The 17659-nt window shown below is 48.6% G+C and overlaps 1 protein-coding gene across 1 annotated transcript in view; it reads right to left on the bottom strand.

The window, feature by feature from the left end:
• Positions 1-17659, bottom strand: part of LOC140419584 (protein unc-93 homolog A-like) — a 177959-nt gene that overhangs the window by 64454 nt on the left and 95846 nt on the right. The window contains exon 3 of the mRNA XM_072503511.1: positions 1962-2191. Coding sequence (XP_072359612.1) covers positions 1962-2191 — 230 coding nt within the window. The remainder of the gene's footprint in view (positions 1-1961; positions 2192-17659) is intronic.

Raw genomic sequence — 17659 nt, forward strand, 5'->3', positions numbered from 1 at the left:
AATCCCGGCCAAGTGTTGACGCCAAGGTAAGTGGTGTACGCCGGAGTGGTGTACGCCGGCGTCAATGGGCCTCCTGGCCCAGCAATTCACCGGTGTTCAGGGGGCTAGCACGGCGCCGGAGTGCAGCGCGCTGCTCAGGCGCCGAAAGGCGGCCCAGCACGGCCGGTGCAGGTCCGTGCATACACACGACAGCAGTCGCCGGAGAATCGCGTCCCGGCGTCGGAGCCGGCGTGGTGGGAATTTCCCGCGCCACCGGTGATTCTCCGACCTGCCGCGGGTTCAGAGAATCCCGCCCATTGTCTCTGGGGTCCTTCCTGTGGACCTTCATCCTCCCTCTTCTCCCCTCCTGAAATTCCTTCTTCTCTTCTTCTCTTCTGTTGCTCCTTATCTGAGGAGAAGTTCTTTTCATCACTGTTCTCCTTGTCCTGTACCAAACCCCTTCTTTTTGCCAAGGTCTGGAGCATGCAACAAGCTACAATAATTCTCGGAAACTTTTAAAGTGCGAATGACCCAATGGTTTGGGCATTAGTGACTCAGTGGATGCACCTGTGATGTGCCATACAGCTTGGCTGTGATGCCTTGAAATTAGCTGCCAGCAAATATATTTTGGTCACAGTGACCTTCAATGTCACTGGGAATGTATGTACCTGGTGTCCCCATGGTTGGAGGTCTTCTTGCAGAAGGATGCAAAGCTCAGCCACCACATCTCAAGAAATACACAATCTGCTCCGGCATTGTCTCTCACTCATGTTCAAGAAAGTGATCTGTTGCTGCAGATTCTTTCAGCTTGGTACTACCTCCTTCAACACCTCATTGTAGGTGTCTTACTTCCTCCTTCCCTTGGACCATGCATGTGGTGAATGCTCAAATTCATGATGGCACAGTGGTTAGCACTGCTGCCTTATGGTGCCAGGGACCCAGGTTCGATTCCGACCTCGGGTGACTCTCCGTGTGGAGTTTGCACATCCTCCCGGTGTCTGGGTGGGTTTCTTCCGGGTGCTCCGGTTTCACCCCACAGTCCAAAGATGTGCGGGTTAGGTGGATTGGCCATGCTGAATTGCCCCTCAGTGTCCAAAAGGTTAGATGGGGTTACAGGGATAGGGCGTGAAATTGGGCCTAGGTAGGGTGCTCTTTCGGAGGACCAGTGTAGATTCAATGGGCTGAATGGCCTCCTTCTGCACTGTCGGGATTCCATTCTATGGCCAAAGATCATTCTATGACCATTGAGCAGATGTGCTTTTAAGGTTTGCATTTTGCACCACAGGAAACAACATTATTGCTCATCAAGAATAAAGAATTTGCTGCATCCTTTATTATGGCAATTCTGACATCAGCAGATGTATGTGCAGCCTCATGACCCAAGGCCTTTCGGCTCAAGGAAAGGCCACAAGAAAATAACACCATAAGACTATAAGACATAGGAGCAGAATTAGACCACTCGGTCCATTGAGTCTGCTCCGCTAATCAATCATGGCTGATTGAACCATTCAACACAGGGCAGAGAAGAGAAATGAATTTTTGCTGCCAAATATTTAAGATTTCAGTTTTCCCAACTTCATTCTTGCCTCCAATGGGAGACAAAGATCAGCTCCATATCTTTGTGTTGAAAGGAAGAAGGGAAGGATTCTGGGTTATGCCACATGCAAGACCTTCACTTTTGAATTGAATGTTCTCAAATGTCCCTCCAACACTGTTAAATACAAATAAGTAGTATCCATCCCGCTGTACACTGCCATAGCCTAAAAATAACGGACATATTTCAGAAACAACAATCCCACAGAGTATCTGAGCAAATTTTCTACGGAAATAAAAGTGGTCATTATGGTCAGTGATGCACAATGCACTCATACCAAATTCCTTTGGTTACTTCTTTTTAAAAGAGGTGGTATCCTGTTTGTTTTAATAGATAATAGACATTTAGTATATATTCTAGTACTTCCAAACCGATTATGTTTTCTTACCTTTTCCAGAAGTATATTGAAATATTAATGATGACAGTAGATTCCCCCAAACAGCAGACGACTGGAATATAAGGAAGAAAATACCAAAGTAGTGGTTTACTATATTTTCTCCAACCTTATTGTATTTTTTTGCGTATCGATAACCACAAATGGTAAGATAGGTGCATTTAGCAGACCAAAGCGGAGCTCCTCCTGTTCCAAGGATTATTGCAGTGGGAATAAGTGTGTACCTGTAAAAAATAATATTTTCATTTGAAATATATGATTCACCTTTTATGTCTTACTCACTGTCATTAAGGTTTTAAAAATATATATATTTGTTTCTTTTAAAATTTACAGTACCCAATTCCCTTTTTACAATTAAGGGGCAATTTATCGTGGCCAATTGACCTACCCTAGACATCTCTTTGAGTTTGGGGGGGTGAGACCCACGCAGACACGGAAAGAATGTGCACAATCCACACGAACAGTGACCTGAAGCCGGGATTGAATCCGGATCCTCATGCCATGAGATAGCAGTGCTAACCACTGCGCCACCATGCTGCCCGTTAAGATTCATTTGTATGAGTCATATAATCTTCATAATTCACATCAAGGATTGATTAATTAATATTATACTCTATGTATATCTGGTTTTGCAGAACCTATTTGGCTGGACTAGTATATTCTGTGTTTACATGCAATAGTAACTTGCTTTGTCACGTTTGGTATTTTACAAGGCGAGAACATTGCAAAAGATTATGGACGTGATTTAACGGCTCGTCACACCCAACTTGGTGTCTCGTGAGATTTCCGACACTCGAGGCATCTCGCAAGATTCAACTGAACTTCACAAGATTTCACGATCTGGATGTCTCCCGCGCTGGGCGAGATCCATATCAGCATTTTTAAATGAGCCATTCGGCTCATTTAAATATGCATGCACCGGATTCTCCCAGCACCTGGGAACCTCACCAGGCCACCGTTTAGTGGCCATGTTTAAACATGGACCAGACGTAATCGCACGGGGGTGTGGGGGGGTCTTGCACAAAGCTCCAGGTGGTCGGGAACAGGGCAGGTTGGCACCCTGGCACTCCCTCTGGAATCCAGGCACCTTGGCAATGCCAGCCTGGCACCCTGTCTAGGGCACTGCCTGGGTGGCAGTGCCAGGATGCTCATGTGCCAGGTTAGCACTGCCAGGGATCAGGCCCATGGAAGCCTAAGCAAGCGGAATGAGGGGGTGGTTCCGGGGCCTCCATGAGGTTGGGAGTGGTGGGGGACCTGAAAGGTGCCTTGACCTGCGAGAGACTTTCCAGCTCGCCATCAGGAAATTACTCTATGTGCGGCCTCGGCACAGAGAAACTCCCTGAGGTCAAAAAAACACCAAAGTGCCGATGAATAGCTGGCTGTTTCTCGGCGCTGCAGCCATTGAGAAATACCTTGCAAAACCTTCCCCATTCCGGACATAGATTTTCTCCGGCTAAATTGCACCCTATACCTATTTAATGCCGCTAATCATAAGTGCTGATACAGCGTGCAATATCCATTCAGGCGACCCATTAGTACCCGTTTAATTTAGTTATGGGTCCAAATCCAGTGTTTGGGCTAGAAAAGATTATTTTTCAGAATAAACATAAATGATAAAGTTGTGCATTGGCAATATTAACTGATTGTAACAATGGAGATATGCACAACATCTCCAACCAACCTTTGTGTCGATGTCAAGTTAATTCATCTTTATTATTCTGATTGTAATGTTTTATAATATTTTGAAAATGACCAGTCAGGGAGCCAGGAATTGTCAGCAATCAAAACACGAAGCTTGGGTCTATGTGGCGCATTCCCAAGTTGCAGATGGACATTAGATCTCCTACAGGGAAGGTGCGCAAAGACATACGGCGGCCTGCATCAGCCTCGGCTCTATCCTGGCGCTGGTGGATTTTCCCGCCAATATCCAGGAGAACCAAACTCAAACACATACAAAGTTGACAGCCCATCAGTAACTCAACCGGAGGGGCTCCTGTCGTGGCGTACGGCATGGTCCGGTAGCAAAAAGGAATCATGCCAACCGAGTCCCCCAGGACCCCAAAGTCTGCTTTCTCATTCCATTTTTGAACATCTGGACTGCACGCTCCGCTAATCCATTCGGGCGCCGGGTGGTGTGGGGCAGTACGTACATGCCGTATGCTGCTTGTGGTCATGACTGCCCCAAACTCTGCACTCATGAACGCTCTCCCAGTGTCCGAGGCCAGCACTTCTGGTATCATGTGCGTGCTGAAAGATAGCCACAGCCTGTCAACTGTGACTCGAGCTGTCATGCTTTGCGTTTTATGGACGTCCATCCACTTTGAGTGGTCGTCTATGACGATGAGGAACATTGCTCCCTGGAACGGTCCTGCAAAATCTATGTGGAGACTGGGCCAAGGATGGCACGGGCTTTCCCATGGGTGGAGCAGTGCCGCCAGCAGCAGCTTCTAGTGTTCCTGGCACTGAGTACAATGCTGGACCACCTTCTCTATATCCACGTTAATGCCTGACCACCATATGTAGCTGTGGGCTAATATCTTCGTCTTTGACATCCCGGGTGTCTATTGTGGAGGCGCTGCAGGGTGGTGCATGCGCATGCTCGGGAACCATCATGCATGTTTCCCACGTGATGACACCTCGTCGATGCTTAACTCGGGTATCTTGTTCGTGTACACCTTCAAATGCCCCAGCAAAGCGTGGTGTTGGGACCCTTACTGGATTATATGCTGTACCCGGGACAATTGTGGATCCACCTGAGTCCATCCCCGGAAGCAGGAAACCGTGACCGGCAAGGAATCCATAAATGAAGGGTACAACAACAAAGAACAACAAAGAAAATTACAGCACAGGAACAGGCCCTTCGGCCCTTCCAGCCTGCGCCGATCCAGATCCTTTATCTAAACCTGTCTTCTATTTTCCAAGGATCTACTTCCCTCTGTTCCCCGCCCATTCATATATCTGTCTCGATGCATCTTAAATGATGCTATCGTGCCCGCCTCTACCACCTCCACTGGCAAAGTGTTCCAGGCACCCACCACCCTCTGCGTAAAAAACTTTCCACGCACATCTCCCTTAAACCTTCCCCCTCTCACCTTGAAATTGTGACCCCTTGTAATTGACACCCCCACTCTTGGAAAAAGCTTGTTGCTATCCACCCTGTCCATACCTCTCATAATTTTGTAGACGTCAATCAGGTCCCCCCTCAACCTCCACCTTGCCAACGAAAACAATCCTAATCTACTCAACCTTTCTTCATAGCTAGCATCCTCCATACCAGGCAACATCCTGGTGAACCTCCTCTGCACCCTCTCTAAAGCATCCACATCCTTCTGGTAATGTGGCGACCAGAACTGCACGCAGTATTCCAAATGTGGCCTAACCAAAGTCCTATACAACTGTAACATGACCTGCCGACTCTTGTACTCAATACCCCGTCCGATGAAGGCAAGCATGCTGTATGCCTTCTTGACCACTCTCTCGACCTGTGTTGCCACCTTCAGGGTACAATGGACCTGAACTCCCAGATCTCTCTGTACATTAATTTTCCCCAGGACTCTTCCATTGACCGTATAGTCCGCTCTTGAATTAGATCTTCCAAAATGCATCACCTCGCATTTGCCTGGATTGAACTCCATCTGCCATTTCTCTGCCCAACTCTCCAATCTATCTATATTTTGTTGTATTCTCTGACAGTCCTCCTCGCTATCTGCAACTCCACCAATCTTAGTATCATCTGCAAACTTTCTAATCAGACCACCTATACATTCATCCAGATCATTTATGTATATCACAAACAACAGTGGTCCGAGCACGGATCCCTGTGGAACACCACTAGTCACCTTTCTCCATTTTGACACACTCCCTTCCACCACTACTCTCTGTCCCCTGTTGCCCAGCCAGTTCTTTATCCATCTAGTTAATACACCCTGAACCCCATACGACTTCACTTTTTCCATCAACCTGCCATGGGAAACTTTATCAAGCGCCTTACTGAAGTCCATGTATATGACATCTGCAGCCATTCCCTCATCAATTAACTTTGTCACTTCCTCAAAGAATTCTATTAGGTTTGTAAGACATGACCTTCCCTGCACAAAACCATGCTGCCTATCACTGATAATTCTATTTTCTTCCAAATGTGAATAGATCCTATCCCTAAATATCTTCCCCAACAGTTTGCCTACCACTGACGTCAAGCTCACAGGTCTATAATTCCCTCGATTATCCCTGCTACCCTTCTTAAACAAAGGGACAACATTAGCAATTCTCCAGTCCTCCGAGACCTCACCCATGCTCAAGGATGCTGCAAAGATATCTGTTAAGGCCCCAGTTATTTTGTCCCTTGCTTCCCTCAGTAACCTGGGATAGATCCCATCCGGACCTGGGGACTTGTCCACCTTAACGCATTTTAGAATACCCAAAGCTTCCCCCTTCCTTATGCCGACTTGACCTAGAGTATTTAAACATCCATCCCTAGCCTCAACATCTGTCATGTCCCTCTCCCAGGTGAATACCGATGCAAAGTACTCATTAAGAATCTCACACATTTCCTCTGACTCCACGCATAAATTCCCTCTTTTGTCTTTGAGTGGGCCAATCCTTTCTCTAGTTACCCTCTTGCTCCTTATATACGAATAAAAGGCTTTGGGATTTCCCTTAACCCTGTTAGCCAAAGATATTTCATAACCCCTTTTAGCCTTCTTTATTGCGCGTTTGAGATTTGTCCTACTTTCCCGATATTCCTCCAAAGCTTCATCAGTTCTAAGTGGCCTAGATCTTATGTATGCTTCCTTTTTCATCTTAGCTAGTCTCACAATTCCACCCGTCATCCATGGTTCCCTAATCTTGCCATTTCTATCCCTCATTTTCCCGACAGACCCCTGGCCACTGCTCCCGCCGAAAATCTGAAGGCTGCTTCTCCAGCAGCTGTGTCCCCGCCGTTCTCCTCGCACTCTTTTAGCCTGTGTCCCCACCGCTCTCCTCGCACTCTTTTATCCTGTGTCCCCGCAGCTCTCCTTGCGCTCTTTTATCCTGTGTCCCCGCCGCTCTCCTCCAGCTCTTTTATCCTGTGTCCCCGCCGCTCTCCTCGCGCTCTTTCACTGAGTCTCTGCCACTCTCTTCGCGCTCTTTCTCTGAGTCCCCGTCGCTCTCCTCGCGCTCTTTCACCAGCAGTCACTCGGTCCTCACTCCGACCGGATTCAGCTGGAAACTCACAACAGTAAGTTTAAAAAAAAATGTACTCCCCTTCTCAGCAAGCACTCACTCAGCAACCACTGCGCCCCGCACGATAACACCTCAAGGAAAAGAAAAACTACTTACTAGTGACCAGCCAATCACTTACCTGCAGGTTGTGACGTCACGGTTCAACTTCTTTCTACTTCTACCCGCCCTCGAGTCTCCCTCTTGATCTTTACTCGGCTGGGATCCTTGCCTTTTTTGGGGGTTAGAGGGGGAGGTAGGGAGGGAAACACTGAAGAAGTGTTTCGGGTTTAACTGTCACTTGACAACAGCTCCTCCACAAACCACCTTCAAGATGCAGTGACCGCAATGCACTGATGCAAATTTTCCCTGCAACAGCCAATCAGCAGCTCTGCTCTACTGCCCTCTGCTGGATGCTTGCCTTGACTTGAACACCTAGGGTGTCTTGCTCAGGTACACTTTCTAGATGCAGTGACCGCAATGCACTGATGCAAATTTCCCCCGCAACAGCCAATCAGCAGCTCTGCTCTACTGCCCTCTGCTGGATGCTTGCCTTGACTTGAACACCTAGGGTGTCTTGCTCAGGTACACTTTCTGGATGCAGTGACCGCAATGCACTGATGCAAATTTTTCCCGCAACAGCCAATCAGGAGCTCTGCTCTATTGCCCTCTGCTGGATGATATGCCTCTTCTTCATTATCCCACCCGCCAGAAGATAGCGCAAGTTGTCACTTTGCCGAATGCCGCCAGTGCAGGCAGCCTGATAGAAAGAGGGAGGCGGCTCAATGCATCAGCGTGCCGGATGGCAGATCCAAGAGCGATGGCCCATTACATATTCGTATGCTGCTAAACGTAGCAACCACTGCTGGATCCTGTAGAGGTGATGGGGGGGATTGCACAATCTTTTTTAAACAACGGCAACAGGGGCTTGTGATCGGTGCAGATGGTGAAATCATGCCCGTAGACGCACTGTTGGAATTGATTTTACCCCAAACACCATGGCCAAGCCTTCCTTCTCAATTTGTGCATAGTTTTTTCCCGCATCCACCAATATGTCGCAATGTGAATGCTATGGGGTGTTACGACCCATCATCCATCCTGTGGGCGAGGACGGCTCCGATCCCTTGGGGGATGCATCGCACATCGGCAACAGTAGCTTGGTTGGGTCAAAGTGAGCCGATAGACGGGAAGAGGATAGCTGCTTCCTCACCGACATGAAAGCTGACTCCAGGGCCTGGGGCCATTCCCAACATTGACCTTTACTTAGCAGACAGTGGAGGGGGGCCAAACGGTGGTGAGGTCCGGAATAAACCTGCCATAGTAAATTACCCGGCCAAAAAATTAGCATAGTTCTGTCGGTCCAATTGGCACCAGAACCTTACGGTTGGCCTGTACTTTTTCCTCCATTGGGTGCAACCTATGGCGATCCACACAATCGCCTAGGTAGGTGACCTTGGGTGTATTTCCCTGTGGAGGCGGACCCCCATTTCTTCAAAACTCTGGAGAATCTCAGCCAGGGCTCCCAGTCAGACGATTCTGTGATCAGGACATTGTGAAGATATACCACCACTCTCGGGAGTCATAGCAGGATGTTTTCTATCACCTGCCAGAAGATAGCGCAAGTGGGCATAACCCCAAAAGGAAGCGGTTATATTCATGTAGCTCCGATGCGTGTTGATCATCACAATCGGCCCAAAGGCAGTTGGAGGTATGGCTCATGTCTAATTTGGAAAAAGTACATCCATCGCTGAGCTTAGTGAAGAGGCCCTCAATCCAAAGGACGAGGTCGTGATCCAGATGGGATGCACAGTTGACCATCATCTTATAGTCTCCACAGAGGCGGACGGAGTGGTCGGGCTTCATCACCAGCAAGACTGTGCCGCCCAGTCAGAGAAATGGACAAGGCATATTATCTTCAAATTTTCACGATGATTCATCCACACTCGATCGCAGACATGGAAATATCTCGGTTGGACATTCGGGTCGACACTGATGCAGGCCACAGCCCCTCTGATGGTGCCAAACCCCTCCTGAAACACGGTGGGGCACCTGGCCAGGGCGTCCTCAGGGCCATGTGGGTACATTCAGCAAACACTTTCCTAGTCCAGCCTGAGATGGCACAGCCAGTCACATCCCAACAAACTCAGGCCACTGCCATTTATGGCCACCAATGGCAGGTGTGCCATCTGTGGACTGTATTCGACCAGGACCATGTAAGTACCCGCACTTGCCAGCGGTTCACCAGTATGTGTAGCGAGACGGGTGTTGGTATCCCGGAGGGTCAGCGTCTGGAGACCGGACGAATATGATCAAAGGTATGGTGATTGACAGCAGATACCGCTGCACCTCTGTCCAACTCCATGTGGATGGAATGCCCATTCACTTGCAACGCAAGCTGAATAGAACATAGAACATAGAACATAGAACAATACAGCGCAGTACAGGCCCTTCGGCCCACGATGTTGCACCGAAACAAAAGCCATCTAACCTACACTATGCCATTATCATCCATATGTTTATCTAATAAACTTTTAAATGCCCTCAATGTTGGCGAGTTCACTACTGTAGCAGGTAGGGCATTCCACGGCCTCACTACTCTTTGCGTAAAGAACCTACCTCTGACCTCTGTCCTATATCTATTACCCCTCAGTTTAAAGTTATGTCCCCTCGTGCCAGCCATTTCCATCCGCGGGAGAAGGCTCTCACTGTCCACCCTATCCAACCCCCTGATCATTTTGTATGCCTCTATTAAGTCTCCTCTTAACCTTCTTCTCTCCAACGAAAACAACCTCAAGTCCATCAGCCTTTCCTCATAAGATTTTCCCTCCATACCAGGCAACATCCTGGTAAATCTCCTCTGCACCCGCTCCAAAGCCTCCACGTCCTTCCTATAATGCGGTGACCAGAACTGTACGCAATACTCCAAATGCGGCCGTACCAGAGTTCTGTACAGCTGCAACATGACCTCCCGACTCCGGAACGCAATCCCTCTACCAATAAAGGCCAACACTCCATAGGCCTTCTTCACAACCCTATCAACCTGGGTGGCAACTTTCAGGGATCTATGTACATGGACACCTAGATCCCTCTGCTCATCCACACTTTCAAGAACTTTACCATTAGCCAAATATTCCGCATTCCTGTTATTCCTTCCAAAGTGAATCACCTCACACTTCTCTACATTAAACTCCATTTGCCACCTCTCAGCCCAGCTCTGCAGCTTATCTATATCCCTCTGTAACCTGCTACATCCTTCCACACTATCGACAACACCACCGACTTTAGTATCGTCTGCAAATTTACTCACCCACCCTTCTGCGCCTTCCTCTAGGTCATTGATAAAAATGACAAACAGCAACGGCCCCAGAACAGATCCTTGTGGTACTCCACTTGTGACTGTACTCCATTCTGAACATTTCCCATCAACCACCACCCTCTGTCTTCTTTCAGCTAGCCAATTTCTGATCCACATCTCTAAATCACCCTCAATCCCCAGCCTCCGTATTTTTTGCAATAGCCTACCGTGGGGAACCTTATCAAATGCTTTGCTGAAATCCATATACACCACATCAACTGCTCTACCCTCGTCTACCTGTTCAGTCACCTTCTCAAAGAACTCAATAAGGTTTGTGAGGCATGACCTACCCTTCACAAAGCCATGCTGACTATCCCTGATCATATTATTCCTATCTAGATGATTATAAATCTTGTCTCTTATAATCCCCTCCAAGACTTTACCCACTACAGACGTGAGGCTCACCGGTCTGAATGGGGGCAACCCGAGACAAAGTCACGCAATGCAGACTTTGATATGCCTCTTCTTCATCATCCACGAAGTGGGCCTGGTTCCTGGGGTGGTGGTCACATCTAGTGGGGCGGCGGGGTGCATAGTCCGCTCTGGGTCTGCTGCCCTCCGGGGCCCTATGACCAGCAGGAGATACCAGCTGGAACCTGTACTCCGGGTCTTCACGGTCGAGGAAGGGTGCTCTGTGGTGTTCCGGTCTTCAGTGGTGGCAGTGACATCTGCAGGGGGCATCCCACTGCCGGGGCCCTGCTTCCGAAACGGAACCTGGGTGGTGTGTGGTTTGGCAGCCAAGGCTCAGCACCGCCATTCTTCTCAGTTCCTGGACCCCTTTTTCTGCGCCCTCACAGGACATGGTGATTTCCACAGTGCGTTGTAAAGTCAGGTCAGTCACAACCAGCAGTTTCCTTTGCAGTCAGTATCGCGGATTCCACATATGAATCGGTCTTGCAACGAGTCGTTGAGCATGGCACAAAATTTGCAGGCTTCAGCTAATAATTTGTGGAGGTGGGCCAGGAAGTCGCTGGTTGATTCCAACTGGAGCTGAGTGGCCATATGAATCGCCAGACAATTAATGGCAGTTGCAGGTCAAAATGGCCACCAATGCATCGAACGACCAGGTATCTGGCACATACGGATGGGTGAGGCTCTTTATGAGGCTGTACGTGGGCCCACTGCAGGCCATAAGAAATACCACAGTCTGCCGTTCATCCCCGATAATCCCGTTGGCATGGAACAAATATTGCATGTGCTCGACATACTGCCCCCAGTCATCGACACCTGCGTGAAATGGTTTGAGCTTACCAATATGCAATATTTTGGCGGATGGATCTAGGCCTGGACGATGTGGCTCCGGCACCTAGTACCTGGCATCGACAACAGCTCCACTTTATTCTCGTCGCCAGTGTAGAATCTGATAAAGTAGCACGCATTGACCAAGCAGGTAGGAAACAAGGGTTAGGTTTTATATACAATTTACCAGTTCTCCACTCCCTGAAGGATCTCCCTCCCCGGCCTGCATCCAGGTTGGGGTTTTTATATTAGTGATCCAACCCCCTGTTAAAGGAACGCCCCGCCCCCTTGTTACAATGGGAGTTCGTATTCAGTAGAGGTAATAGGGAATATGATAGTCCTGATGCAGTGACCTCCATGAGGGTTATAACAATCATCTTCCATTATCTTTTAAGAGAATATGAACAGCCGTTTCTCACAATTTTGTCCCTCATATTACATCTAAGCTAAGCAGTACAATAGGTGTTAGAAGCATGTTCAGACAAAACACAGTCTAAGGGAAGAGTACAACAGCAGCAGAAATAAGTGGACAGTTTCAGCAGGTCTAACAGCATCAGGAGAACCAGATGGCGCCAGAGTGAGGCGACTCACTGCGAGCTCTCCCTAACAGATCCACTTTTTACTTAACTTGCAATCGTTCTAATCTTTTAACATTTAAATCTAAGACTAACATTATTACTAACCTCTCTCTTTTATACATTGTGTACCTTGTGTTGCCCTATTATGTATTTTCTTTTATTTCCTTTTCTTTTCATGTACTTAATGATCTGTTGAGCTGCTCGCAGAAAAATACTTTTCACTGTACCTTCGTACACGTGACAATAAACAAATCCAATCCAATCTGTGGAGAGAGAAGGGAGCTAACGTTGGAGTCTGGATAACACTTTAAGAGGAGGTTGGTTTTGATTCATTTTCTACTTGCAATAAAATAGAATGCATATTGTTATGTATTATTCAAGGAGGTTAGAACCATACTTGTGTGCATTTATTTGGTGCTGACGTATTCACTCAGCTTAGCGACAAAGGCATGTTGTCATCTTGTAAATAGGTAGTGGATGAGGAAACACCACTTTATTTGAAAGTAGGAAGAAAAATAAAATGCTGGTCTTATAGATAGGCTGAGTTATATACAGGACAAGATAGACAATAAGACATCAATGGTAAAAAAATGATCTGATGTCCCTTCTAGGATTAATTAAAGAGTCCTCTGAGTCAGGTCATTATGTTCCTTTTCTTCACTTAGCTCTGACTCCAGTGAGGCTTCATTGCCAGCAAAGTCCTGACATGTCCTTTTCTGAATGAAAAAATTGTGCAGGGCCCAATGGGCACCAATTATTTGAGACACATTGGCCGGTTTCTCCAGCCCCGCCAGGGTGAGACCCGTCACAAAACTCCGTTGACTTTCGGAGGGACCGGATGATCTGATGGGCGGGGCCAGAATATCCAGCCCATTATCTGGAGAATGGAGCAAAATCCTCCTAAAATGTCCAGGTAGTGGAAGTGTGAAGCATTGGCCTCATTGTAATACTTCTCTATTGTTTAGGGCAATCTCAATTAAATTATTTTTGAATCATTTTTCACCCAAAAGCCATCAGTGAACCTTTCCAGGAGGAAGCAGAAAAAGACAATGAAAGTATTTTAAAAATATAGATATTTTTATTAAGGCATTTATACAAACAACAAACCCACAAATAAGCAAGAACACACTGGTACAACATAATAAATAATCAACACCCACACTCCCCCTGTCCTTCCCCGCCTCCAAAGTAATGGAAAGGGTACTGAAGGATAGGATTTCTGAGCATCTGGAAAGACACTGCTTGATTAGGGATAGTCAGCACGGATTTGTGAGGGGTAGGTCTTGCCTTACAAATCTTATTGAATTCTTTGAGGAGGTGACCAAGCATGTGGATGAAGGTAAAGCAGTGGATGTAGTGTACATGGATTTTAGTAAGGCATTTGATAAAGTTCCCCATGGTAGGCTTATGCAGAAAGTAAGGAGGCATGGGATAGTGGGAAATTTGGCCAGTTGGATAACGAACTGGCTAACCGATAGAAGTCAGAGAGTGGTGGTGGATTGCAAATATTCAGCCTGGATCCCAGTTACCAGTGGCGTACCGCAGGGATCAATTCTGGGTCCTCTGCTGTTTGTGATTTTCATTAATGACTTGGATGAGGAAGTTGAAGGGTGGGTCACTAAATTTGCAGACGATAGGAAGAGTTGTGGGTAGTAAGGAGGGCTGTTGTCGGCTGCAAAGAGACATAGATAGGATGCAGAGCTGGGCTGAGAAGTGGCAGATGGAGTTTAACCCTGAAAAGTGTGAGGTTGTCCATTTTGGAAGGACAAATATGAATGCGGAATACAGGGTTAACGGTAGAGTTCTTGGCAATGTGGAGGAGCAGAGAGATCTTGGGGTCTATGTTCATACATCTTTGAAAGTTGCCACTCAAGTGGATAGAGCTGTGAAGAAGGCCTATGGTGTGCTCGCGTTCATTAACAGAGGGATTGAATTTAAGAGCCGTGAGGTGATGATGCAGCTGTACAAAACTTTGGTAAGGCCACATTTGGAGTACTGTGTACAGTTCTGGTCGCCTCATTTTAGGAAGGATGTGGAAGCTTTGGAAAAGGTGCAAAGAAGATTTACCAGGATGTTGCCTGGAATGGAGAGTAGGTCTTACGAGGAAAGGTTGAGGGTGCTAGGCCTTTTCTCATTAGAACGGAGAAGGATGAGGGGCGACTTGATAGAGGTTTATAAGATGATCAGGGGAATAGATAGAGTAGACAGTCAGAGACTTTTTCCCCGGGTGGAACAAACCATTACAAGGGGACATAAATTTAAGGTGAAAGGTGGAAGATATAGGAGGGATATCAGAGGTAGGTTCTTTACCCAGAGAGTAGTGGGGGCATGGAATGCACTGCCTGTGGAAGTAGTTGAGTCGGAAACATTAGGGACCTTCAAGCAGCTATTGGATAGGTATATGGATTACAGTAAAATGATAGTGTAGATTTATTTGTTCTCAAGGGCAGCACGGTAGCATTGTGGATAGCACAATTGCTTCACAGCTCCAGGGTTCCAGGTTCGATTCCGGCTTGGGTCACTGTCTGTGCGGAGTCTGCACGTCCTCCCCGTGTCTGCGTGGGTTTCCTCCGGGTGCTCCGGTTTCCTCCCACAGTCCAAAGATGTGCGGGTTAGGTGAATTGGCCAATGATAAATTGCCCTTAATGTCCAAATTGCCCTTGGTGTTGGGTGGAAGTGTTGAGTTTGGGTAGGGTGCTCTTTCCAAGAGCCGGTGCAGACTCAAAGGGCCGAATGGTCTCCTTCTACACTGTAAATTCAATGTTAATCTATGATTAATCTAGGACAAAGTTTCGGCACAACATCGTGGGCCGAAGGGCCTGTTCTGTGCTGTATTTTTCTATGTTCTATGTTCTATGTCCTGCTCTGCCTTCCCCATTTTAACTCCCTTAATGCACCCCCCCCCCCCAACCCCCCGCCTCTCTGCCGACACCGCAATCCTCCTTAAAGAAGTCGATGAAAGGCTTCGACCTCTGGCCGAACCCATCAACTGATCCTCTCAAGATGAACTTAAACTTTTCCAAGCTCAGGAATTCTGCCAGGTCGCTCACCCACACTTCCGCTTTCGGTGGTTCCGAGACATTGGAATCTCTCTCGCCCCTGGACTTCCGGGTCTTCTGACACCCCAAATATTGCTACCTCTGGGATCGGGACAACCTTCACCTTCATTACATCCGCAAATCCCTGCCAGAACCCCTTCAGTTTTGGACAAGCCCGGAACTTGTGGACATGGTTTGCAGGCCTCCCTGCACACCACCTACACCTATCCTCTACTCCCTCAAAGAACCAACTCATCCTAGCCACCATCATATGTACCCTATGAACTACTTTGAACTGGAAAAGGCAGTTGCACATGACAAGGATGCATTCACCTCTGCAGCACCTCCTCGCACATCCTGGCCTCCAACTCCCCCTGGATGGCCAAGTACCTGAAGCTTGCCCCCACCACCTTGAATGGTAGCTCTCCCAAACGCCTCTTCAGCCCCCTGGCCTCTGTGCTGATATGCCTATGGGCCATATCACAGTTGAATGGTGTGAGACCTCCAACCAGCAGGTGGCGGTACAGACACACCCTGCGGTCTCAATACAAAGGTTGTGTGACCTGGGGACCTGTATATAAAGAGAGGCTCATCCAGCCATCTCCAGAGGAACACGAGGTAGAGGTGATAAGACATTCATGCAACAGGTCAGCAGAAGTTGTACGTTCCAGAGGAGTAGCAAGACTCCATGATAACGTGCTCTGTATCAGATTGCCATCCTACTGCACGAGACACAATAAAAGGATCTTGTTTAGACAGATCAAAGTCTTTGGTGAGTTCATCTTAAAATACAAGGGACCAAACACAACAGCCTCAAGTGGGAACACTTCACTCTTCCCCATGTTTACCTTGTATCTGGGAAAATTCTCAAAATGCTCATGATTCCACCAATGCCCCCAGTGGATCCGAGATACACAGCAACAGGTCGTTTGCATACAGCGAGACCCTGTGCTCGAGCCCCCCACCCAACAATCCCTCAACGCCATTGCCAATGGCTCTATTGCCAGGGCAAAAAGCAATTGGCAGAGTGAGCACACCTGCCTCACAAAGGCACCCCCACACCACCCTCACCCTCCCACCACCCTCACACCACCACCACACCCACACTACCCCCTCATTTCCGCTCCGCACACACCCCCACCAGCACTCACCCACCAGCCGGCGGTCTAATCATGCGTCTTGTCTTGTGTCTTGCAGGAGCTGCTGGTGATGGTGCAGGTCCTTCTGGTGTTCCCTGCCCCAGCCACACCCACAGCCAGAGCCCCAGGTGCCGAGCAGCGATGAGGAAACCGACACCGATGGGAGCCATCAGCACGAGACCCAGGACACCCCGGAGCTTGAGTCGGATGATGACACTGATTTCCCGTCGCAGCTGCCCCCAACACCCTCCACCATCCCAGAGGCACTCACCTCAGTTGAGCACTTTAGTGAAGAGGCGCGTGGGGCACTATCTGATGCGCACCATTTACGGTACATCAGGTGGAGGTAGGAGCACCCAAGGGGGCGGATTGTCAAAGGGTGGGCTGACCTCAGGCGGGTTTTGGGCTTCTGGGATGGACAGTCCCATCAATCGTGGAGATGCGGCCGCAGAGCCAGGGACTAAATGAGGGATTGTCTGCGAGCATCCAGCACCTGCAGGCGTAGGTGGAGGAGTCCAAATGCCTGCAGGAGCAGGAGGTGGTGCCAGCCCATGCATGCCACCCAGGCCAACAGGTGGCGATGGTGGTGGACGCCTTGGGAGCGAGGGCGTCGGCTATGGTTCAGTATGTTTTTCTTTAAAATAAATTTAGAGTATCCAATTCATTTTTTCCAATTATGGGGCAATTTGGTGTGGCCGACCCACCTGACATCTTTGGTTGTGGGGGCGAAACCCACGCAAACACGGGGAGAATGTGCAAACTCCATATGGACAGTGACCAAGAGCCGGATCGAACCTGGGACCTTGGCGCCGTGAGGCAACGGTGCTAACCACTGCGCCACCGTGCTGCCTTGTTCAAGGACTGGGGTAATCTGTGCAGGCACTGGCTGAGGCCCAGGGCTGGCTGCCCTTTCGCAGGCGCTCCTGAGAGTGGCCCAGTCACAGCGGGCCACGGCTGAGAGCGTCTCCGGCATTTGCCAGGAACTGGCCGACGTGATGCAGACACAGAGGGAGGTGGTCCAGTCCCTGAGGGAGATGACGCAGTCACCGGCTGATGTGACACAGACCCAGAAGGTGGTGTCACAATCAATGGGTGTTGTGGCACAGTCCCAGATGGAGGTGGTCCAGTCCCTGTACTCCATGGC

This window comes from Scyliorhinus torazame, chromosome 1, assembly GCF_047496885.1.
Source record: "Scyliorhinus torazame isolate Kashiwa2021f chromosome 1, sScyTor2.1, whole genome shotgun sequence".
NCBI lineage: Eukaryota > Metazoa > Chordata > Chondrichthyes > Carcharhiniformes > Scyliorhinidae > Scyliorhinus > Scyliorhinus torazame.